The sequence below is a fragment of the Rutilus rutilus genome (genome assembly GCF_951802725.1).
Source record: "Rutilus rutilus genome assembly, chromosome: 5".
NCBI classification, from domain to species: domain Eukaryota; kingdom Metazoa; phylum Chordata; class Actinopteri; order Cypriniformes; family Leuciscidae; genus Rutilus; species Rutilus rutilus.
Genome location: NC_140213.1, coordinates 3,097,310 through 3,122,920, shown reverse-complemented (window position 1 = coordinate 3,122,920; position 25,611 = coordinate 3,097,310). Strand labels below are relative to the sequence as shown.

The 25,611-nt window shown below is 38.2% G+C and overlaps 1 protein-coding gene across 1 annotated transcript; it reads left to right on the top strand.

Annotated features, from left to right (window-relative positions):
- Positions 1-951: 951 nt before the first annotated feature.
- On the top strand, positions 952-21,853 carry LOC311290631 (uncharacterized protein C14orf132). Its single transcript, XM_084409234.1, has 3 exons — positions 952-1,076; positions 18,129-20,274; positions 21,645-21,853. Exons 1-2 carry the CDS (start codon positions 993-995, stop codon positions 18,336-18,338), a joined length of 294 nt encoding a protein of 97 aa, XP_084265360.1. The 5' UTR covers positions 952-992; the 3' UTR covers positions 18,339-20,274; positions 21,645-21,853.
- Positions 21,854-25,611: the final 3,758 nt, after the last annotated feature.

The window sequence follows — 25,611 nt, the reverse complement described above, 5'->3', positions numbered from 1 at the left end:
TTGTATTATGTTGAACATCTAAGTTTTTTTGTGTCTGTTTGTTAATGAGGGGTTTGTGGACACATTCATGTTTTTAGATTTGTGGAGTAAAAGTTATAGTTTTTATTTTGAAGTAAAAATATACAACCCTTTGGGGTAAGATGAGCCACTCAGAATTGGCACAGAAGGCACTAAGTGGCATGTTTGTTATTATATGTAATAAGTATTGTAATTAATGGGGTTATTATGCAGTATTACCATGAATAAGATGTACATTCCAGACATCTGGCCTCTTGGAATAATTTTACATTTTGTTCTATAACCTCTAAATTAGCTAATTTTTCTATTCATTTACTATAATAACACATTGGCTGATGCATCATCATTCTGGACATGCTAAACTTCTAAATTTATGTCTAAATATGTTACATTTATATCTAAATATGTTACAATTTAAAAGTAAATGCACATTATTCTTAGGGGGAGGCATCTTCCCTCATGTTATCATTGTAATGGTCATATGTCGTGATTCTGTTGATTTACTAAATTGACGAGTGTTGTGTTATAGTGTTTGGAGAGATTAAGCCTAATTGGGTCAATATTTATCAAGGCTATTTTAAGATTTCAGGGTGTTCTCATTGGTGTTTCATAATAGGCTAACTGCGCAATAGTTTGGTTTCATCAGTTATCGATTAGATATAAGCCTCACCGCAAACAGATATTTGTGTAATTGGACTTTTTGTCTCCAAACCTTATAGCTAGTCAGATTTAGCCCTTTGTGCTGTAACTATAATTCAAAATAAAAAAAAAAGGAATATTGTTTACAGTCTAATAGTTAATAGGTAGTAGGCAGTTCAAGTGTCAGTGTGTTTGACTGTAAAAGATTTAAAAAAAAAGTTGCACAAATAATTCTTTAAGGGTTGCGTGCACGTGCATGCCTGCAGCTGAATTCGTCAGCAGAAGCGCGCCGAGCCGAGCACAGTTACGCGCGCACAACAGCGACGGGCGCGAGGATGAGAGAGTTCAGTTCAGCTCAACACAACAACATCACATCTGCAGAGAAGAAGGGAATGGAGTTATCTCTGATGGCAGCACAGGTAGGATTAACTACCTCGTTTTGGTCATAAAATGTTGTTATATGTATAATTAATGGTAATTAGTTGACTCACAGATTGCTGTGGAATAGCGTGGTGCGACACTGCTTGACTGTCTCTCTCATCAGTCTGATTTTCACTGTAGAGGCTAACTTTTGGTTGCTGGTGTTCCGAGTGTTTTAACTATATTCTTCAAAAGAAAGTTAAAAGGAAACATTTATAGACAAACCTTTGGTTTCACAGGAAAAGCTTAAGCTAGTCCCAGACTAGTCTGAGCTGTGTTAACTGAACTGCACTGATACATCTTAAAATATGTCACTTACATTGTTTTGTCTTAAGATGCACATCAGGAAAGGTTTTTTTTTTTTCTAATGCACGATTATTAAACCTACTCAAATGTCTTTATTTAACAAAGGCTTAATCCTGTTTTAATCTAAGCCCTGTCTGAGTAACCATTTAAAATAGATAAAAAATAATTAAAAATAATAATAATCAAGCCAAAATAATAATAATAAAAAATGATAAATTATCTATAAAAAATGAGCGCAGTCCTGTATGTAATAGAATAAGATTATTATTATTATGCCTTCTATTCATTCATTTAAATAGTTTCAGTTAATTTATTTTAAATTGAAATATTATTTAAAATAAATTCTGACCTATTCATAATAATCAGTGCTTGACATTAACTTTATTTGCTCTTCAGCCACTTTGGCTTGTGGTTTTCCAAAGTTACGAGCCATTCATGCCTTTTCACTGGCCACAATTTTGACGTTGATACCATGGGGAAAAACTGCCATATAGATATTTTTAATATTATCTCATAATTTGGCAGCAGGTACATTACTTTAAGACCTGACACACTGATCCAATATACTGTTACACATGTGTTTTCTTTCTCAACTGTTTATGTTCACTTAAAACATGACTGACTGTTTACGTGAATACTTGCCTAAACATGCATTTTGACATTATTTTGTGTGCATTAGTCTTCAGGGCTGCACGATCAATCGCAATTTACATGAAAGCGCACTTAAATCGAGTTGGCTTATCGCGATTATGAAATCGCAAATGCTGCGATTATTTTTTTTTTATGTGCAGCTGGTCATTGATGTACGGCTCTGTAAACGCTGCTCACTCTGAAAGCACTGTGAGCTTTAGTCACTTATAACGTGCATTTGAAAAAGCAACACGCGTCAAACATCTTTCCAAACATGAGAGGCATTTATGAGCCAACAACAGACAACATTTAATAACATGCTTTTACTCCAAACTCACTTCATAAGGACAGTTGAGCTCATCCTTCTGTGAGATGAACTTACACAGAATAAGGCAGTCGTGTGTTTATTAGTCGTGTTTAATCAATCAAAGCGTTTCAATCTTCTGTTTATTCAGATACAGCGATGATACCCATAAGGATTTCCTGGAATTATGTGTGTTATCATACTTCTGTGGTGGGGCATATTTGGTGTATGTGTGTGAGACGCCCTCTGGTGTTCAGATGGATATGATGTGTGTAGGGCTGTAATCTCCCAGTCGATTAGTTGATTATTTGGTTGATACGTTCTGGCTCGACCAAAATTCTGATTGGTCGATTTCATTTCATCAGTTTTGCCGCGTTCATTTCATCAGGTGGAAAGCACTAATTGCTAATGGGGGTGTTTTCAGAGCACCCCTGTTTCACAGGTAACAGTCTGTCTTCAGAACACCCCCCTTGTTTTCACGTCTTTTGGATTAGCCCAACCCACTGGAGAAGAGAGACAGATTGAAGAAAGTAGGCTACAGAAGGTTTGCTGAATATTATTATTTTATTAAAATGGACGTGCCTTTTATGTTTAAGAGTAAAAGCTTTAAGTTAATAGTCTATTCGTGTCTCAGCCGCGAAGTTGAGCTCCCATGTTCAGCCTCGCTCTGTGCGAAATGATAGTGTCTGTCAGTTATTATAATACATGACAAAAACAATTGTCTAAATTATGTTACATATTCCTCAAAAGTTCTTGTGATGATATCACTAGTTGACAACATAGTACTATTTTCGGAAATCATAGGCTATGGTATTGCGCAAGTGCACGTGATGCAACGCTGTCAGAGCCGACAGACTCGTGTCAGACTCATTTCAGTGCAAAATAATAAGGTCAAAAACGATTTAATATACTGCAGATAGCCTACTAGTTTTTTATGTTTATTTATAATTCATTTAGGCGGACAACAAGGCTACCAAGTACTGCGCACAGTGCGCAGCTAATTAATTTAAGTTTTTTTTTCCTAACGTAATTTTTAGTCGAAAATTTCTGGACTTTAGTCGACCAAGATTTTCTTTGGTTGATTACAGCCCTAGATGTGTGTGTGTGTGTGTGTGTGTGTGTGTGATACGCCCTCTGGTGTTCAGATGGATATGATGTGTGTGTGAGATGCCCTCTGGTGTTCACAGGGATATGTGGAGTGTGTGTGTTTGTGCGAGACGCCCTCTGGTGTTCAGATGGATATGATGTGTGTGTGTGTGTGTGTGTGTGTGTGTGTGTGTGTGAGGGAGCAGCGTTTACTACCGATCAGCCGCTGCACTGACAAGCTGCACATAAAATAATCGCAGCCTTTGCCAAATCGCGTGCGGTTTCATTGCGATTAATCGTGCAGCTCTATTTTGACTGTTTAAGTCCAGTAAGCAGCGAAAACCAGCTTTATTTGTGTGCACTTTGGGTGTGAGCTCAACATCTGCGGGAATGAGTACAATCATGTGCAATATGTGCAATCCCCCGCAGAAATTCATGCCCTGTAACAGCAACAATATTCATCCGGAGCAAATGAAACGAGTGTGTGAGGAGAGGCGGGTATAACTCTCTCTCTGAGAGATGAGAGAGAGAGAGAGCAGCTGCTGTCGTATATCTATTCTGAGGGAAATGTATTGGAAGCGTTTCAGATATTTCAGTATCAGTATGTATCGAAAAAATGAAATTTTTCACAACACTACATTGCACACAGTTTATTATTTCAGAGGACTTTTTAAAAGACTACAATTGAAAAAGGTATATATAAAGTTCAACCCGTGGCTAGTAGTGACTGTGTTACGCGCCACTGCTGAAATACACACGCATCTGGCGAATTGATGGGTGTTAATGTCGAATTCTGCTAATAATAAATAACACCTGAAAAGTGAGAGTCATGTAGTAAAGCATCTGGGGATGAAGCTGATTAATCATCCTGCTTTTCTTTGGGCACTTTATTATCAAGTGTTAAAATGTTAATTAGAATTGGCCAACGGTCACATCTGTTCCAAAACTCATAGTCCTGATGGAAATACGTGACCACGGACAGCCATGTGTCCTCATTTAAGCTGTTTAATTGTGATTTAAAGCTCAGATTTCTAAAACAGTTGCTGCTAACAGGGAACGTTCTCAGAACTGGCAAGGTTACGAACAAACGTTCTTCCAAAGTTATCTGGTCTTTAATAATGTTCTCAAAACATTATCACAAAAAAATTATCATAACTAAAAAAAAAACAGTTCTGTTTTTTTAATGTTTCGGAGAACGTTCAAAAGTAATGTTCCCATTATGTTTGAAGAATGATAAATGGGAGCTTCCCTTAATGTTTGTAAAAACGGAACATTAGGAAATAATGTTTCTTAGAACATATTTTTCGTTAGCCGGTATGTGTGAAGCATTGGTGACACTCTATAAAAATAACATGATTTTATTTCACGACTTGATTCTGATTGGTCAGATATTTTTGTATAATGACCTGTGTTGTGGGCTGTTTTTCAAAACTCTAAACATGCTGTAATAAATAATTTCAACTCATATCAATATTTCATGACCATTTAGGTTACTTGTTTATTTTTTTATAGGCTGTTCACAGCTTCGAGTCGACAGTCAACAATCTCAGTAAGTAGGCTAGGTAATGTGAGGTTAGGCGGTTCTTGTGTATGTGTGAATCAAAAGTGAAGTTATAGGTTCTCGACTCATATTTAGTGTACGGTTCAAGGCCTCGAACATCACTCAGCCCTTTGGAAGCCACACTCCCTCAAGTTTACATGAAAGGCACTTCAGAGTTTCTTAAGCAAGCTCTGAGATGAAATGACAGTAAGAACACACACTAGCATCATGCAGTGAGATGGAGTGTGTGTAGGAAGGGTTTAGTCTGACAAGTGATTCATTCTGCACAGGTGAGGAGGCAGCAAACTTCAAGCAAAGACGATAATGCTAATACATGTCACTGAGTAGTATTATATGTACTGAGGTTTCATTACCATAACTATGCTTTTTATAGTATGCTTACACAGTATGTGTGTGTCATAGCTCAATTAGAATTACAAAACTGAATTATTCCTGTTTTGGCGCAAACACTTGAATAAAATTATCGGCGTGGACATATACATAAATATACATACATACATACATATATAAATACATATATATATATATATATATATATATATAGAGAGAGAGAGAGAGAGAGAGAGAGAGAGAGAGAGAGAGAGAGAGAGAGAGAGAGAGAGAGAGAGAGAGAGAGAGAGAGAGAGAGAGAGAGAGAGAGAGAGAGAGAGAGAGAGAGAGAGAGAGAGAGAGAGAATAGGTGTCATATACAGGGTTTAGACAATGTAACTGAAACACTGGCCAATATAGTGTTGGAGGATTCATGCCTATATATGCGTGGCCTGGTGACCAATCTTCATTGATTTTACATTCCATCAGTAAGAGATTTAAAGGCATATCATGAAAATCTGACTTTTTCCGTGTTATAATCGGGTTCCCGTGTGCTTCTACCAACCCAGAAAACGTGAAAAGTGAACCCAGTAACTTCATTTTGGTGAGCCTTTCTCTGCAAGCATGTCAAAAAATAAGCAGATCAGATTTTGCTCATAGGAAGAGGATCTTATTATAATATTATCGGCCCTTAATCTGCACGTTTCCACCCACGGCACGACATTTGGTTTCGCAAGCAGACAAACAGTGACTAGTTCTGACGCAATGGCAAAAGTTTGAGCAAAGCATGAAACTGTTCTGTCGTTGAGCACAGACGAGCACTGAACACTATTGCCCAAAACATGTCACAGCAGTCTTATAAAGACCTCAGGAACTGTCAAACTTGTGTAAAAGTTAAGCATGTACTGAATAAATGTACATAAATGTATCCACTTACCATTCAGAAACGTCCAGGTGCGTCTAAAAGTTGCAACCTTTTCCTGAGTCTCTCTGTAAGGCTGCTCTCGCTACTGTTATTTCTGAAATTTGACTGAAATTTGCATGTTTTGTTATTGCTGGAGTATCTGAAGTAGGGCTGCACAATATATCGAAACATTATCGTTATCGCGATAATAGTATATGCGATATCCGTATCGCAGAGAATCCGTATCACATTTGTGTGATGCATGCATGCATAGGTTGTTTATCCAAATTCAAATGTGTCCTTACTATCTTTATACCCGCCTCCCCAGTAGGTGCTATTATGCTATTGGCTAGATCGGGCCCAAAGGGGAACCTAGTGGCTCAGAGCAGAGAGTGGAAAATAAAAACTAATGGCGGGAGTAGAGACAAGCGAGGAAAATGACAACAGCGAAGAACCAGTGCCTAAAGAGAACTGTACGTCTGAAATATGCCAATATGTTGGCTTCAGAGAAGACGTGTCATAAATGCAGGTACTGTGTAAGGGTCCGTTCACTTATCGCGTCTAAAAACGCATGGAAAGCGCAGCCGCGCCGCTATCTCCTTCTTTCCACAAGCGCTTGCGTCTGTTGTTGCTATGCAACCATGACCTGCGTGAGCTTGCGGAATTCTGAAAGGTTGAGATGTTCTCATCTCGTCGCGGCATAGGCGGGCCTGGGAAAATGTGCATCCATTTTGAGCGCGCTTGCCACGTGCCTGCATTTGAAATAACGAATTTGCACGGGCAAAAAACGTGATATGTGAACATAAGTGGCGGTGTCACTAAGTCGTGCCGGAAAATTTGGGCCACGTCGAGAGGAAACTAATCTCCACAGTCATCTGGAACGCAACCTCAGGGAGCTATATGAAGACTTCAATAAGTGTAAGCCCAAATCGACCAAAACTGCTAACGAAATGCCAAGTAACAATAACAGAGTCTCACAGACAACCATTAATCAAAGTGTTGCATGTGTAACGTTAAGTCCTTAACGTGACTATCAGAAGAATATCTATTAGCCTACCTGTTTATTTTAGTATGATCATTACATGATCATAGCATTTCTCTAGGGAAATGTTATATCGCAAGAAATATCGTTATCGCAATACTCAACAACAATATCGCCTATCGCATATTTTCCCAGTATCGTGCAGCCCTAATCTGAAGCACATGTAAAGGATCGGCCTCTTCTGAACGGAGGCGGAGCAGCGGCTCATTTGCATTTAAAGGGACACACACAAAAACTGTGTGTTTTTGCTCACACCCTAAAAAGGGCAAATTTGACAAGCTATAATAAATTATCTGGGGGGTATTTTGAGTTGAAATTTCACAGGCACATTCTGGGGACACCATAGATTTGTATTACATCTTGTGAAAAGGGGCATAATATGTCACCTTTATATTTGCACCTCGACTCTCCGGTTTCCACCAAAATCAAGTCAATATTCATGTTTGGGCTGCTGTAGCCAAACCTTTGGTCACTCGTGCCAATGCCAAATGTTGGTTTCATTGGTGCCAAGAGGTGCCTATCTATCTTGGACTGTGGACAATGTGAAACCTTGTTCTCTGATGAGTCCGCCTTCACTGAGAAACGCCAAAGACTGTTGTGTCCAGAGTAACGTTAGGATGATTCTAAGGGCCTTTTTTGGGGCCCCCGGAGATCGATTTTATTAATGGAATGGGTGAGGTAAGGGACCCAACCTCATATTTTTGCATAGGGCCCAAAATTGCTAGCGGCGCCCCGCTGTATTGGCCACAAAAGGAGGCCCTACACCCATGGGCGTCAGAAGAAAAAAAAAAGTGGGTGGGTCCTCCCCCAGAAAAATAATTACTGGAGTAACTGTTAAATACCATTTCATGTATTCTGGTGCCTTTTAATTAAAACAAGTAAACTAAACTCCACTTCACATCGGGCGGTTCTTTGCCTCCACGTCGTGCATTAAATGCACAGCTATCCGTGGATTATCCCGCTAATACCATGGTCATTTGCCAGCAATGACAACTTAAAGCTGTTACTGATGTTTGCAACGCAATATTTGACTGGAAGGGTACAACGGGCGGTTACTTTCGTCAGTTGCGGCTCGTTGAGAAATATAATGTAGCTATTCAGCGGAAATGGAGTTTAATTTATTAGGGAATTCCTCAAGTGGAAAGGATTTGACTGATGCCGCTATGAAAAGACAAATGCGCTGTAAGTAAGTGGGTCCAATATCATTGGTCTTAAAAAGTGGGTGGGTCTTGTCCCACCCATATACAATGGTTCCGACGCCCATGCCTACACCTATCAGGGCTGCCGATTTAACACATTAAAGAGATAGTTCACCCAAAAATTAAAATTAGCCCATGATTTACTCACCCTCAAGCCATCCTAGGTGTATATGACATTCTTCTTTCAGACGAATACAATCGGAGTTATATTAAAAAATGTCCTGGCTCTTCCAAGATTTATAATGGGAGTGAACGGCTGTATGTCTTTGGAAGTCCATCAAAGTGCATCTATTCATGATTAAAGTCCTCTACGGCTGTCCGGGGGTTAATAAAGGCCTCCTGTAGTGAAGCGATGCATTCATGCAAGAAAAATATCCATATTTAAAACTTTATCGACTAAAATAACTAGCTTCCGGCAGACGGCCGTACACATCGACTTACGGCGAAAGAGTAACACTTGAACTTGAATGGATCACAAGTGCCCAAACCTTTAATTTGGTCAGATATTTTTGTTTTTCTTCTTTTAAGAGGTGATTTAAATATGAATGGCTTAAAACAAACCTGTGCTGCGCCACGCTGGACACGTGACTGAAAACTATGAATTGTCTTCTGAATCCATAAAAGTTAATATCCTTAGGTATATCAGAAGAGTTTCTTCAGGGTTTTCAACCAAGTAGAACAGGATTTAAGATTATTAAGAAGAGCTGTTTGAAACTGAAAAGAAATGTTAGCGAAAGTGAGAGTTTCCTACTCAACGGTTGTCACAGACATAAAAGAGGAAAGTGTGAGAACAACGCATTTGATTTCACGATGCTATTACTCATTTTCATGTCCTCACAAACCTGTATGACTTAAGAACATAAATGATGACAGAATTTGCATTTTTGGGTGAATTATCTAGAGTTTAATGATGTTGTGCACCAGTCAAATGTCTGGGCAGCACAAGATCTGCATGATTTACTTAAGGCTAATATTTTCTGTAATGTGAATGTCAGAACAGCTGAAGACGGATTGATTTTTCATGTTTTGCTTATTCCCTCTTGCACTCTGAGTGCATTGTGGTCTTAATGGAAATACTCTGGTTGTGCCATAGAAAGATGGATGACATATGATGAGCTTCTCAGGAGATCTGAGTTAATAAACAGATAAAGGGTTGCAGAAAAATGTATTTTTATAGTTTTCGCAGATCTGCGTGAACAGGGATCATTTTGACAACCCAGTCGTTGGAAAAACTTTTCCATTTTTAGTAAATCATTCTGTAAAAGGTTAAGATGGAAAAACTTAACCTTAAAAAACTCAAACGGGAATTAAAAATGTTGCCTTTGTAAATAAGTGAAATAATCTTAAATATACACTCACCTAAAGGATTATTAGGAACACCATACTAATACTGTGTTTGACCCCCTTTCGCCTTCAGAACTGCCTTAATTCTACGTGGCATTGATTCAACAAGGTGCTGAAAGCATTCTTTAGAAATGTTGTCCCATATTGATAGGATAGCATCTTGCAGTTGATGGAGATTTGTGGGATGCACATCCAGGGCACGAAGCTCCCGTTCCACCACATCCCAAAGATGCTCTATTGGGTTGAGATCTGGTGACTGTGGAGGCCATTTTAGTACAGTGAACTCATTGTCATGTTCAAGAAACCAATTTGAAATGATTCGAGCTTTGTGACATGGTGCATTATCCTGCTGGAAGTAGCCATCAGAGGATGGGTACATGGTGGTCATAAAGGGATGGACATGGTCAGAAACAATGCTCAGGTAGGCCGTGGCATTTAAACGATGCCCAATTGGCACTAAGGGGCTTAAAGTGTGCCAAGAAAACATCCCCCACACCATTACACCACCACCACCAGCCTGCACAGTGGTAACAAGGCATGATGGATCTATGTTCTCATTCTGTTTACGCCAAATTCTGACTCTACCATCTGAATGTCTCAACAGAAATCGAGACTCATCAGACCAGGGAACATTTTTCCAGTCTTCAACTGTCCAATTTTGGTGAGCTCGTGCAAATTGTAGCCTCTTTTTCCTATTTGTAGTGGAGATGAGTGGTACCCGGTGGGGTCTTCTGCTGTTGTAGCCCATCCGCCTCAAGGTTGTGCGTGTTGTGGCTTCACAAATGCTTTGCTGCATACCTCGGTTGTAACGAGTGGTTATTTCAGTCAAAGTTGCTCTTCTATCAGCTTGAATCAGTCGGCCCATTCTCCTCTGACCTCTAGCATCAACAAGGCATTTTCGCCCACAGGACTGCCGCATACTGGATGTTTTTCCCTTTTCACACCATTCTTTGTAAACCCTAGAAATGGTTGTGCGTGAAAATCCCAGTAACTGAGCAGATTGTGAAATACTCAGACCGGCCCGTCTGGCACCAACAACCATGCCACGCTCAAAATTGCTTAAATCACCTTTCTTTCCCATTCTGACATTCAGTTTGGAGTTCAGGAGATTGTCTTGACCAGGACCACACCCCTAAATGCATTGAAGCAACTGCCATGTGATTGGTTGATTAGATAATTGCATTAATGAGAAATTGAACAGGTGTTCCTAATAATCCTTTAGGTGAGTGTATATCAATCAGAGCTAAATATATATATATATATAAAAAAAAAAAAGCAAAACCTGATACAAAATTTGAAGAAAGTTTTAAAGAAAATGTCTAAAACTTAAACTAAAAAAAAGAAAAAAAAGAAAAAAGAAGCTAATTCTAAATAATAACAAACACTATATATTATAAATACTTAAATAAACACTGATTTCATAGAAAAATGTTACATGTAAATCGGAGTTTTAAGAGATAAGGGAGGTCAGTGCTGATCATGGCCAGATGTTCTCCATCATTATCCATGATCCTGGATTTGGTTTGCATGCTAAAGACCCAATCTGATAAATCATTTGAAAGGCTTTAGATTGAGATTGAAACACACACATTTGTATGCATTACTGATCACATCCAAGCGCTTGAATGTTCTCAGACACTGGAGAAAACAGGAGGACTGATGGAGTGATGAACAGCAGCAGAAATATTTGGAATATTTGGAATTGCCAGTATCTGAATAATATATGAATTGTCTGATTTGCTGAGAGAGTAGAAGCAGATAATTTCAGACCGACTCTAATCCTCCACAGCAAGATTACTCTCTCTTTCTTCTCTCTCTCTCTCTCTCTCTCTCTCTCTCTCTCTCTCTCTCTCTCTCTCTCTCTCTCTCTCTCTCTCTCTCTCTCTAACACAAACACACACACACACGCGCGCACACACACACACACACACACACACACACACACACACACACACACACACGTGAATCCGGGTGAAGTGTGAGTGATGTGACTGCTATAAAGACATTTATCCGTCAGTCATCTCTGGAGCAGAAAGCTAGAGGTACTCATTCAGTTTTCTGTTTATGTGTTTCTTTTCTTCTTCCCCTTCTACATCATTGAACATCTAATTGTCTTTTCTTCCTCATGCCTCTCAATCTTTCCATCCATCTAAATTGCTCTGATAGGAACAGGTTCATGAATTGTATATTTGCACAGACAATCTCATGACCTTCCTGTGTTTGTCCATCAGTGTCTTGATGTGTGATTTAAAGCTGAATGGATGGTCAAATTGTGATTTAAGTTGTTTTATCCAGGTAAATTTATTATCATTGCAGCTGTAAAAAATGGATTCAGATTTAAGCAGCATGATCCCAAATTAACATTTTATTATTTATTTACTACTTTCTTAACTTTTGAGATTCCCAGCTAACAGGGAAGTTATGTACAAACGTTCATCCAGTGACATTAATATAACGTTTGTTAAAAGTTTTCTGGTCTTTAATAATGTTCTCAAAACGTTAGCGCAAAAAACGTTATCTATACATCGTTCGTGGATTTTTTTATTTATTTTTTTTTAAATGCTAATATGCGTTTTAGAATGTTTAGAGGATATTCAAAAACATTCCTGTAATGTTTGCAGAATGATAAAATGTAATGTTTTCTTAAAAAAAATTGTTAACGTTTAAAAACTGGACGTTTTGGAGATTGATCAGAAACAATGTTTCTATAAATGGGAACGCTAGAACAATTTTTTTATATTTTATGATCTTATTTTTTTAATATATATTATTTCTATTAGAGCTCATATTTGTAAGTGAGGTCAGCATTGGTCAAGACAGCACACATTAGTGAACATGAGTTCTTGCGTGGGTCACATGTGCCTGTTGACCTTTTAATATCCAAATGTGGCGACATGTGGCAGCGGGACGCCTGATTATGCACATGACTTCAGGAGCAAAATGTTCACAGTTGGTTCACCTCATTTGATTATAATGTCATTTTACCTAGTGCTTCGCACAAGTGTTGGCCATTTTACTTTATATGTTTTGCTTCGTGCATCTTCAGTTTGGTTTGCAGTGGGCTGGAAATAATGAAGTCATTTCAGTGGAAAGCTTCCTCAGCTTGAGTCCTGTGACGAGGTCAAAAACAAGGAACTTTGGAAGGCAACCAGTCTCATTTAAAAAGGCCTGATTATTTATTAAAGATGTACATATTACGAGACTCATGATGATTTTAAAGCAAACTGTGCAAAAATCGGTCATAAATTATTCTCATCAATTGATTGTGGTCCTTTTCCTGTGAGATTGAGCATTAGCTTTTGCTTATAAACAGAATTGTCTTTGATTTCAGAACTTTATAACCTTTGTTGAGTTATAAGTATGTATATTTTTTTAATCATATTTAATTTGAACTTAATATTTCTGGATTGCACCCAGCATTAGAGTTTGATTTGATTTGGTTTAGATCTGTACTGTAAACTCCAGAGGCTTACAATAACGGACTGAATGGTTCAAATCCTATATTTCTTTTATGGCTTTGCTGTGAGAGCTGTGGGTTAATGACGTGTGTATTCCCGCTGGTGAACTCAGAGGGCAGCCAGTATATTTGTGAAGCATGACACAGAGTTTATATGACAGAGGCTTAAAGCATGGCTGTTCTTACTTTATATATGAGCATGCAGATATACTGTATCTGTCAGCTGCTACAATCTCTGCTGAACTAAAGCATGGATACATGCGAGGACGCCTCATTAGAGGACATCACTGCTTAACACTGCTGACATCCTTTAGTTGTAGCAAATACAAAACCTCAGATTAAAAAAAGAAAGATTTATAAACGTTTTTTATTGGTTATAATGAATGTTAAAGGTACACTGTGGGTTTTTCTCCCATCTAGTGGTGAACTTGTATTTTGCATTCAAACGAATAGTGCTCTCTAGCGCCTCACTTTTTCAAATGCGTGTTGCAACTACGGTAGCCGTTATGTACCAAGAAGCTATGACAGCATGTCTTCCAATAGCACTTCATCAAGTTTAACTGTACATGTTGTACTGTTATGCTGCCTATATAATGAATTACACAACCAAGCAATGAAAAAAGCTTGTAATTTAGACCGTAACATTGACTTACCTGTCGAGAAGAAAGCAGGCACCTTCAGCGTCCCTTTTAAAGTCTTTCTCCTTCATTAGCTCTTTCCACCTGGGATATTCCCGATATTTACCCTCATTTTTTAAAATTCGCCAATCATGTTTCCTTTTAAGTATTTTTTCTTGCTTTTTTGGCGACGAGGATTCCTTGTCCTGTGGCTCGGCGTAAGTATGATCCTGCATTATGAAGTAACGTGCAGTGCAGCCTTTCAAATTTGCCGGGGCAGTGACAAGCGCCTCTCACTGATCTCCATGTCCGTTCCAGCTGGTTTCAGTCACGTGACGCTGGCTCTGAACGAAAACGCGCTGAGGTAGGCTAGTGCTTTTTGTCCCTCTCTGCTATCATAGTTTTTCAAAATGGCGGAACGACATGGAAGCCTCCTTGGACTTACCCGTCCAATGTAAATAAAGATAAGAAATTCTTCGCTTACGATGATAAGTCAGATCATTGGCAGAGGTCATTTTACACCAATGAGGACATATTTATGAATAAAGACATTGATTTTAGCTAATAAAATACTTCAAAAACTACACAGTGTACCTTTAAGGGGACTTTCCATTTGATCATTTTGAAAAACAGTATGGTAACATTTTTAAAGAACATTCAAAATGAACAAGTATGACGTTTAAAAAAATTGATGACTAAAACTCAACAACTAAACTACTAACAACTAAAACTTTTCAGGAAAGCAAATGATGCATGTTTTTGTGCTAACATTTTGAGAATATCATTAAATACTAGATGACTTTGAACGAATGTTCTGTTAACATTATTGGAAGAACGTTTGTTCATAACTTTGCCAATGCTCCCTGTTAGCTGGAATATTCTATTGACTTGATTTGAACTTTGAATATCTTTAGCTCTTAATTTAATCATATCAAAACTTGAGTAGCAGTAATGAAGCGTATTCAGTCATCTTAATAAGATAATGAGAGAAAACCAAATATCACTTGAAATTAGTTTCAAAGTGACACATCATTAATTTGAATTAAGAGTAAGAGGGATTCTACATGTTCGCTCATGCTTTTATCCACAACGCAGCAGATTAACTTTGGTGTTTTTAGCCCCCAACAGCGCCTTCCAGGCAGCGAGGGGATTGGGTAGGTTTAAGGTTGAGGTTAGGGTTAGCTGCCTCTAAGGAGCCATTGGGGGCTAAAAACACCATCGAGGATTAACTTTCACACTAACTGTGTGAGTTCTTCTCCAACCTTCAAACGGCTGCTATCAGGTCAGAACAAGAGCAATGAGTGAGTCTGGATCTGATGAATGGAGCTAGAGCAGCAATGAGGTGATGAAGAGCAACACAACATAATGACCGGCACTACCCAGAATGCACCTGTACCCCTCCCGACTGGTGACATCATACGCCAGATGGGAGCAATCAGAAAATTGCATGATAAATAGAGATGCTTTTTTTAAACCAGATGCTACTATCACAGGACAGTCACGTGAAGCGCATGTACTATAAAGCAAATCTCAAAATGCGTAATGCAATGTCATTTAAAGTTAAAAATGAAAGATAGCACATAAAGTTGGAATTATTTAACCCCCATTGCAAAATAGGTTTATTGGAAAAATGTACAGACTTTCAGCTGTTTCCAATGAACAAATCAAACAAGAGTAATTGAAATGGCTCAACACAACAAATGTTTCAAGTGGTTTCTCCAAATTCAACTGAAAATGCCAATTTTAATGACTTCTGCAGTGTCAAAATTATTCAACCCCCTGAATAAAATCCCTCACAACAGCACACATCTGCAAAACAGGTGTTGTCTCAAGCACACCTAATGCAGCTATTCAAGGGCTTTATTAGTTGCACCAGGTGTGCTTGAGCTAGAACACATGGAATATCGGAAAGTCAAAAGTAGTCAAAAGAATGTTAGTCAGAGTCAAAAGAATGGTCCAAAAAGTTAAGAGAAGACATCACTGACCTTCACAAACAAGGAACAGGAGACAATGTTCCTAGAGACACAGTTGGAAGCATAGTTTGCATGTTCAAAGTTAAAGGAACAGTGGTTTCACTACCTGGACGGGGCAGAAAAAGGCAGCAACCAGATTTCTGAGAAGGCAGGATCAGGAAAAACCCTTGAGTGACTGCAAAAGACTTGCAGCAAGACTTGGTGGCAAAAGGCACTGAAGTTTCAGCTTGCACAGTAAGCCACGTACTAAACTCCAAGACGTACACCACTACTGACCCAAAAGCTCAAGAAAAGTGCTCAAGATCATGTAAATAAGCCACAGAAGTTTTGGGGATTCTGTTCTGTGGAGCGATGAAACAAAACTGGAACTTTTCGGCCCTATAGATCAGTGGTATGTCTGGAGGAGGAAGAATGAAGCATATGCTGAAAAGAACAGCATGATGGGGCTCGGTGATGCTCTGCAGCTGCTTTACGTCCTCTGGCACTGGAAACCTGCAGCGTGTGGAAAACTAGATGGATTCATTGAAGTATCAGGGAATCCTAGGAGAAAGCATCATGCCATCAGTGAGGAAGCTGAAGCTTGGACCTTCCAACAGGACAATGATCCCAAGCATACCTCAAATCCCACCAAGGCCTGGTTGCAGAAGTCGTCCTGGAAGAGTCTACAGTGGCCATCTCAGTCACCTGACTTGAAACCCATAGAAAATCTCTGGTGGGATTTGAAGGAGGACATTGCAGCACGCAAAACCGAGAATATCACTGAACTGGAGGCCATTGCACATGAGAAATGGGCTAAGATTCCTCAGAAACGCTGGCAGAAGCTGGTGTCTGGTTATACATCTCATTTGCAGCAGCTCATAACAGCAGAAGGCTGCTCTACTAAATGCTAAACATGCTTGTCATGAAGGGGTTGAATCATTTTGAGACTGCAGAAGTCATAAAAAGTTAATCAAATTTGGGGAAACCACTTGAAACATTTGTTGTGTTGAGCCATTTCAATTATTTTTGTTTGATATGTTCATTGCAAACAGCTGAAATTCTGTACATTTTGCCAATAAACCTGATTTGCAATGGGGGTTGAATAATTGCGAATACAACTGTAGCCTACATTACCTGCATACATACAATATACATGAGTAAAGCAATATATACTATACAGCAAATCTCTACTATGTGATTGTTTATATCATACCAAAATGTAAACCATATTATTGCACAGCTCTCTATATAAATGTTGGATATATATTTCATCCAACTTTTAGCATACAGTATACTCACAGAAAGCAATATAAACTCTATGGTAAATCCTAAAATGTAATTATATTATTGCACAGCTCTATATATAAAGTTAGATATATAAGTATGTATATACTTTATTTGCAAACATACAGACTATGTGAGGAGCGATATATAGCAAATCTCAACTGCTTGACTGCTTTTGACATTGCAGAATGCAAACTATATTATCACCCAATTGTAATCTACTAATTCGACTATAAAACATGACCATTTTAAAAACATTAACATCATGCTTTTCTGCATTGAAACGGCGTGTATTGTGTAAAGAACTATACAAGTAACCTTGACTATCAAACAGGTCACAGCAGGAACAAGTTTTTGTTAACGCTATCCAAGACCCTTCATAACTATTAAAGTCTGTATAAAATGCCGTTTGCCAACAATTTTATTTCCATTATCTGGCTTATTTTAATTTATTACTTTGAGAGTAGGAGTTCATTTTATTTATTGTAATCTGATTGGATTGTGAATTTTTTTATTATTTTACTTAACATGCACCATTAAATCATGCACCAGGAACGGGACCCATTATGCCCACCTTGTTTTCCCCATATTCGCCATTGTTGCAGCTCCTCTCTTCCCAGTCTGTCAGTAACGCTCTGTTTACTTCCTGTCTCTATGAAGCAACTCCTTCTGAAAAGCACACTGTGCTCTGATTGGTCGGCTGGATCAGTGTGTTGTGATTGGTCAAGCACTTCGAGTGTGTTTGGGGAAATGTCCCGCCCCTCACCATAACCATCCCTTTATTCTGCGTATGAATTATTTAAATGAGGAATATTGTGACGTGTTCGTTCCCGGAAGAAACTCAAGACTACAATGGAGGCGTTTCAGGGAGTTCAGAAACACTGACACTGATATAGAGAAGAACTCCCGCTGGAGGGACTTTGTGCTCAAACAGCAAAAAGAAAGATGAACATGGGAAACAGCCCTAAAAAATTAAACGGGGTCATTTTAGCATGTCATGTTGACTTTAGGACTGAGAGTAATTGAATGCTCCATGTTTTCTCCCTTTTCTCACAGCATTTTCCAGCCGTCAGCGGGGCCTTAATGGATACTCCACATAATGGCAACGCGTCCCTTCAGACTTCCACCTCTAACCTCAACGCCAAACCAGCCGAGCCGGCAAAGGAGGCCAAGTACTCCACCGACACCATCTGGCTGTGGGTGGCTGTCATTGCAACCGTTTCCAACATTGTGGTGGTAGCAGTGGTGTGCGCCTGTGCCTTTTAGACCCAGTAGTGTTCAAGAACACAGCCTGAACTCCTTATCCGTCACCCGTTTGCACCTTAGCACAGTATTTAGTATGCAAGCAACAACCTTCTGTCTCCTTTCTCCAAAGATGCATTTGAGCGAACTTTAAGGCAGCTGAATGATCTTTTTTATTTTATTTTAATTTTAAATTAATGACAGCACTAATTCTTCAATAGATTTGTTTTGTTAGTTTTATTCATAAAATAGGTCGGCTACAGTTTGCTTGGTTATATAAGCCAGCATTGCGTAACATCTGTCAACTGTCCAGTTGTTGATCAACATGATAAAGTAAATCCCTGGGACATGCATGGATGGGACTCGAATACGTGTGCATGTTTCTGAGGGTCGGTGCATGCTAAATTAGACAGATGGTGGTTGTCAGACGAGTCTATGCATTAACTGGCATTAGTTCACACTGCTTCTGTGATTTTGCCCATTCCTCTTTATTTCTACCTCTACCAATGGAGTCAACACTCTTTTGGCCCACTGTTAGGCAGTCTAGGACTGATGTGAGCAATGTGATCGTACACGTGAAACTTGTCAGAAACGCAAAAGGAAAACCTTTCCGTATTTAGTACATCATTGTCGTGAAAACGTCCCTTTAGACTCTTTGGTTGAAAGTGGCACAGTGTTTCCCATTTTTCAGAAAATGGCTCATTGATAGTGTCTGCACGTTAAGCTTGGATAGGATAAGCGTTTTAACAACAAAACACATCACATTTCAATCGTCTGTAAATTTCCCACTATAATACCAACCGATTCCCTGCGCAGAGCCACTCAAACCCACTTATTTAATCGTTTTAATGCAGTCTCTTTTGTTAAAAACATTAGCCCTGTCAGCTTCAATCCGAGTTCATAGTTTAGTGTGTAAGATAATATAAGTGCATGAATGATGCTGAATCTCATCTCCCATGAGTTACAGATACAGATATGCCACCTCATTAATTCAATCAGAGCTCATTTTTCAACACCCAGAAGTCTTTATTCTGGTCACACAGTTACTAATGGTCTGCTGGATCTCTGAACTGAGACTTTTGTTCCAGCACGATTAATCAAACCGTGTTGGAGGAGGTTCAGGTTCAGAGGTTTAGCATGCAGTCACTCTGTGTTATTTCGCCCGAGTCGAAGTTATGCGTGAGCTCATTTTAGGGCTTTAATTCAGAGATGATATAGATAGTGTTCTCTGGCAGTCCTAACCCTTTATTGCACAATATTGTCTTTATATGTAGACATGTATCAAAAAGTGACAGTAAAGACATTTAATGTTACACGGGATTTTTACTTTCTATTCATCAAAGAAAACCAGTTTCCACCGAAATATGAAGCAGCACAACTGTTTTCAACATTGATCATAATAATAAATGTTTCTTGAGCATCAGCATATTCATAACTGTTTGCTAAATGATGTAAATATTAGAATGATGCTGAAAATTCAGCTTTGATCACTGGAATAAATGATATTTTACAGTATATTCGCTTAGAAAACAGATATTTGAAATGTTAATATTTCACAATATTACTGTTTTTACTGATCAAATCAATGCAGCTTTGGTGAGCAGAAGAGACGTCTTTAAAAAAGCATTGAAGTTATGTGTTGAAGCCAGTCTATAAATCTTTACAGATATCCATCGCTCCGCTTTGCTCTGTGGTGAAGCCGGCTGAAGGGTTGAAACCCTCTGCCTGTGTTTTCCTTCAGGAGTTTGGGAACAGGGCTGTGGTGTTTTTCTGGCCATAGTTTGATCTCAGAAATGTGGCACAGCCTAAACACCATTTGTGCGCTTGAACCCGGGGTCAATGGAGACGCAGGCGTCCATCACACACTCAACTACACCGCAATGTGCCTTAGGGAACATAATGCTGCCCATCCGTGCGCTCCGGTGTGGACACAGTGGGAATGATCGGTCTCATTTTGGAGGTGAGTTTTCTTTAAATTCGTTGTAGTCAATTTTAAGCTTCATTTACAGCCGGATTCTGCTTTCAGAGACATCAAGTGCGGCTTGGACTCACAGCATGAGGATCACATTCATGTAAAGACCAAAGGACGGACGGGGAATGGATTTACATTTACATTTAGTCATTTAGCGGACGCTTTTGTCCAAAGCGACTCACAAATTAGGACTAAATTAAGCGAAAACAATGCAAGAAGTGCTCAGAATACAAAGTGCAGGCATTGCTCAGAGTAGCACAAGCCAGACAAGGGAGGATTAAGGGAAAAGGAAAGGAACTTTTTATTTTTTTAAGGATTATAATCTTACAAAGATATGCAACATTAAGTTTGCTGGGATTCTGACCGGTCAATTGCATCACATAATTACGCATAATGATTTCTACACCGTACACTACTGGTAAAAAGTTTAAAATGTTTTTGAAAGAAGCCTCTTCTGCTCGCCGAGGATGCATTTATTTGAATCGTAAAGTAAAAACAGTAATATTGTGAAATGTTATTATCATTTAAAATAACTGTTTTCAATTTTAATATATTTTTATTTTATATGATTTATTTTTTATATAATATATTTAAAATGTCATTTATTCCTGTGATCAATATAATATGCTGATTTGGTTCCATAAAAATATGAAGCAGCACAACTGTTTTCAACACTGATAATAATCATAAATGTTTCTTGAGCATTAAATCATCATATTAGAAATGATTTTATATGGCAGCTTTGATCACAGGAATAAATTACACTTTACTATATATTCACACAGAGAACAGCTGTTTTAAATCGTAATACTATTTCACTTTATTACTGTTTTTACTGTATTTCAAATAAATGCAGCCTTTGTGAGAATAATAGCTTTCAAAAACTTTAAAAAAATCATGATTCCAAACTTTTGACCAATAGTGTATATTTGAATAATTGTGTAATAATAATTGGTGCCATTTGCTAGTTTTAAAAAATAAGTTCCATTCAATTTCATGTCTATTGATTTGGTAAGTAGCTGTGTAATAAGAGAGATAATGTACAGTCGTGTGTCTGTATTTTGTGATAATGACCATGGAAATTATCTCTTGCATTTTTGCTTTCAACCATTGAACTGGCCTTGAATCCATTCTGCAATAAAGAAAAGATCTCCACAGTTCAGAAACATGATTTTAAAGGGCAAGGCCGAGATGAGAGATCTGGAGCTGGTCCTCTGCATGCGCTTGTTGTTTGATTTTCGCCCATGATTCAAAACATCTTGACACTATTATTATGCATCATATATCCGAGGCTGTGTTTGCAAGGAGATGTCTGTGGTCTCTCCTGACCCTTTAACACGTCTCCTCTTGTCTTTCAGATTGAAAGGAACATGTTGCAGCCTAAAGGTTGCTTGTATTAAAGCATATTCTCACAATAATAAGATGCTTTGAGACACTTTGATGCAACGGCACAATGGGAACCTGCTTTAAAGACACTCAGAAGTGAAGGAGCTTGTTTGATTATCAAGTGAATTCCTGTTGGGGAAACAAAGCAGATTCATAATTTCAACATGCTCTGAATATCTGTAAAAAAGAAAAGAGATTTTTTTTTTTTTTTTTTGCTTGTTTGTTTTACAGTTGAATAACAATATGCATATGTGGGTTAAGCATTACTTTTGAGTTATTTGCATGTGTTGGAGACAGTTTGATTGAGAATCTCTTCCAAAGTGAGTAAACAACCAATTTAAAAAAAGAGACAACTTTATATTTTTTTTAGGACTGTCATTGACACAAAATATAGTTTTAATAATAATAATATGCATCTAATAGTTGATTTTTTTATATGCATTTATAAGTTAATAAAAAGATAAATGCATAGTAAATGAAATTGTATATGAATGGAGAAGATGCACTTTATTTATGCTGGTCAGTAGAAGAGTTTCATTATGATTTTCATTCAAACATCAGCTGTTCACACACTGCATATTCATTGCTCCTGATTGGTATTGAAATTTGTGAATGAATGAGTAACACCGGGCGATCTTTGTCATATACCTGATGCCAGCACAACAATACAGCATTGTTTCACACGCAAAAATCCAGTTAAAGTCATCACAGATTGCACTGTAAAATGTGTGAGAAGAACATGGAAAACGGGGGACAGTTGAGCTCATCTATCTTTATATAAATTACTAAAAAAACATATTGAAAATTACTTCTGTCACCTTATAAACAACAGCCATGAAGTGTCAGAATGTGTCTCACTTTACCTGGATTCAAAGTGATCTGAACTGTCACCTCCTCTATCATTAGTTTTACCTTAACTATATTGTAGTATTATTATAGCGCATTATTATAGCACATGATGCACACCTTAAAAAATCTTGATAATTGTACCCTTTTAATTCATGCCATTTTTGTTTGTATGATGATAAAGCATAAAAGTGACAAACGTGATTTCCTTTTATGAATCCAGCCACTTCTGAATCCAGTGTTTCGATGTGAGTGATACTAGCATGTTGGCAAATATCTCTCCTCTGCTGTTATTTTTATGCAAGTATCATTGTCTATACTGTACATACAAAATGTGTAAAAAGAATGGATTCCTCCATGTATTTTCTTCCAATGTTTGTATAATAAGTTATACTCACAGTACAGTACTTTTTTTCCATTTAATATTGGACACCACACCAAACAAGCTTATTTATTTGTCATTTTGATTTTTTGAACCTGTAGTAAAAGCTTAAAAAAAAAAAAAACTATTTAAGGAAGTTTTATCAAGGCTGCTTTTGTCTTTTTTACAGTATCTACAAGAACCAGTTTGTTTATTCGTATCAAGTGTCTAAATACTCTTAAGTGATGATGTTTTTCTGTACATTTGAAACACACTGAGTAGTTGGGAACAAGTGCATACTGTGCTGTGTTTACCCCTGCACCTTTGACCTGGAGTGACCTGTCTGTGTCCGTGTCTGGCTGTTCTGGGAGGCTTGACCATCTGCTACGAAATCGCTGTCTCTGCATATAATGGCCACAAAATCGTAATTGCGCACTACAAACAAGCCAGAGATCACTGATAAGAAGCATTCAGTTACGCAACACTAGCTCTCTCTCTGTCACACATTCTTCTTCCCTCTCACACATAGATGCATTCATTGCTCTCCAAAGAAGATCTGAGAAATGCGAGCCATTTCCATTTGCCCCAGAAGAAACTACAATGGTTTCGTCAGCAGGGATGAACTGGACCGTGCTGTGACCAGCCAAACCACATTGTCCTCTCAAATTTGTCTTCTAATTTACCCACGACAGTTTGAGTAAAATGCTGGACCAGACCCGGTCATCTGGTAACGGATCAACGGAAGGATGCAATCTTCTCTGATTGTGTGCAGTGCCATTAAACTACAGTCATTTCTGCTGTCTCTAATCACAGAGTTACAGAATCTGTTTTTCCACACGGCTTCTAAATATAGAGCTGGAAGCCAATTCTAATTTGAACATGATTGAGGATTATTGTGAGGATTACTATGTTTATCTCATTTTCAAAACAAGTTAACCTGTTACTGATGGGTAAAAGGAGATTATTTACCCACTTATTTCTATTTAAATGTGTTTTAAAAGTGAACCCCCCCCACAAAAAAAAAAAAAATCATAAAAAGTTTGGATTTATTTTTTGTACTGTCATTAATTGAGTTTTCATTCATTCTTTGAAAAAAAAAAATATATATATATGTATATATATTGCATAAAGATTATTTTTAGAATGTTTGGAACGATCTGAGTACGGAACTTACTTGAACCAACAGCTGGATTCTTTTCCATTCTACACTCATTGCCTTTGTGTCATCATGACCTCAAAACCCTTTTATCTCCAGCCTTTTATTATGCGCTATATTTTGTTTATTCACCATCCTCAAGGACCATCTGAACTTCTGGTCATAACATAGAGAGTGACTCAACAGTTGGTCTGTCTCATTCTACAGGGCCTTTTAATCTCTATGATAACGTTTAAGTTCATGCCGCCCACAGACTGGAACATTTAAGGTGCGATTACATTAGTGACATTTCGCGTACAAAAAGAGTTGTATATTGCCAATAAAACTGGAAGAGAGGGCTACTCTCTGAGAAAACAAAGGAAATTAACATTTGAACTCTCTTATTACCATCCCCATTCAAGACACGATCACACTTGAGTTGATCACCTCCCAATTTACACATCACTCCCTTCACCCATCCCTGCCTGAATTCACCCAAACATCTATATGGTTTAATATGAACAATTATCATACAGTATTATACATGTTTGGTATCATTTGAAATGTCTCAGTGCGACTGGTACAAAGGTCTCATTCCCACAGAAGTAAACCAGAAAGCTAATAAGGTGTGGAGAGTTTCGAGATATCTTGTTAACTGCTGTGGGTGTGCCCGCATGTAAATCAACTTCTGTCCCCAAGTAAGTCTGGGACGGTGATTAATGCAAATTCCCACTGAGAACTCATGTTTACATCTGAAAAGAGGTTTCTGCCTTGGTCTGAGTATTTAGGGAGACGCTAAAGAGGCTCGTGGCGATTTGTAACTCAGATTAACCCGTGATGCTGAGTGTATGCAGGCACTCTGCGTCATGTATTTAATAATGTCAAGTTCACATCTTCTCTCTTTATTCCAGAGCATTTGATGTTTTGTATTTATTATCTTTGAACTGATTATGAAATTGGCATGATACATTTACCTGGCATAATAAATTGTTACATTTGATTTTATTCCGACTGACTCTGAAATTGTTTTTCCAAGAAGATTAAACGGATTCGTATGTTACCGCAAGTTTTGCGTCAGATTAGTGACGACTAATATTTGGCACTAATTCAAGTGTACGTGTTTTGCAAAGACAAGAAGTGAATTTCCGTTTAGGACAGCAAAAGTGCTGCTTGACCAATCTAAATCTGGGTCTGTCTTACCTCTGTTTTAATTTAATATTACTTTAGATAAGTGTACGTGGGAAACCACAGCATGGCCAATCCAAAGCTATTATAAGACAAGTAAAGTTGGTTGACTTATATCTGTAGTAGTGGCCATACCTCTACTGAAGTAAACGTTACTTTTATTTGAAGTGTATGCAATCACGGGGGCTATACCAAAGTATCTTTGATCGTGTAAGCGTGAACGCGACCGATCTCAGGTATATAGCAATTACCTCTGTTTAGTGACCGAAGCTGGCGAGATTGTGATCGTGAGACCCGCGTTAAACAAGGCGTGAGGACCTCTGAGCAACATAGCTTCCTAATTAGAACAATCTAGAGTTAAATAGAACAATCAAATGTATTGCTAAACTATTATATAATTAACCAATAACCA

Excerpts from the sequence above, each read along its gene's own strand:
- LOC311290631 (XM_084409234.1), top strand. The coding sequence starts at position 993 with ATGAGAGAGTTCAGTTCAGCTCAACACAACAACATCACATCTGCAGAG. Across the intron at positions 1,077-18,128 it reads TATCTCTGATGGCAGCACAG|CATTTTCCAGCCGTCAGCGG; the intron begins GTAGGATTAACT and ends CTTTTCTCACAG.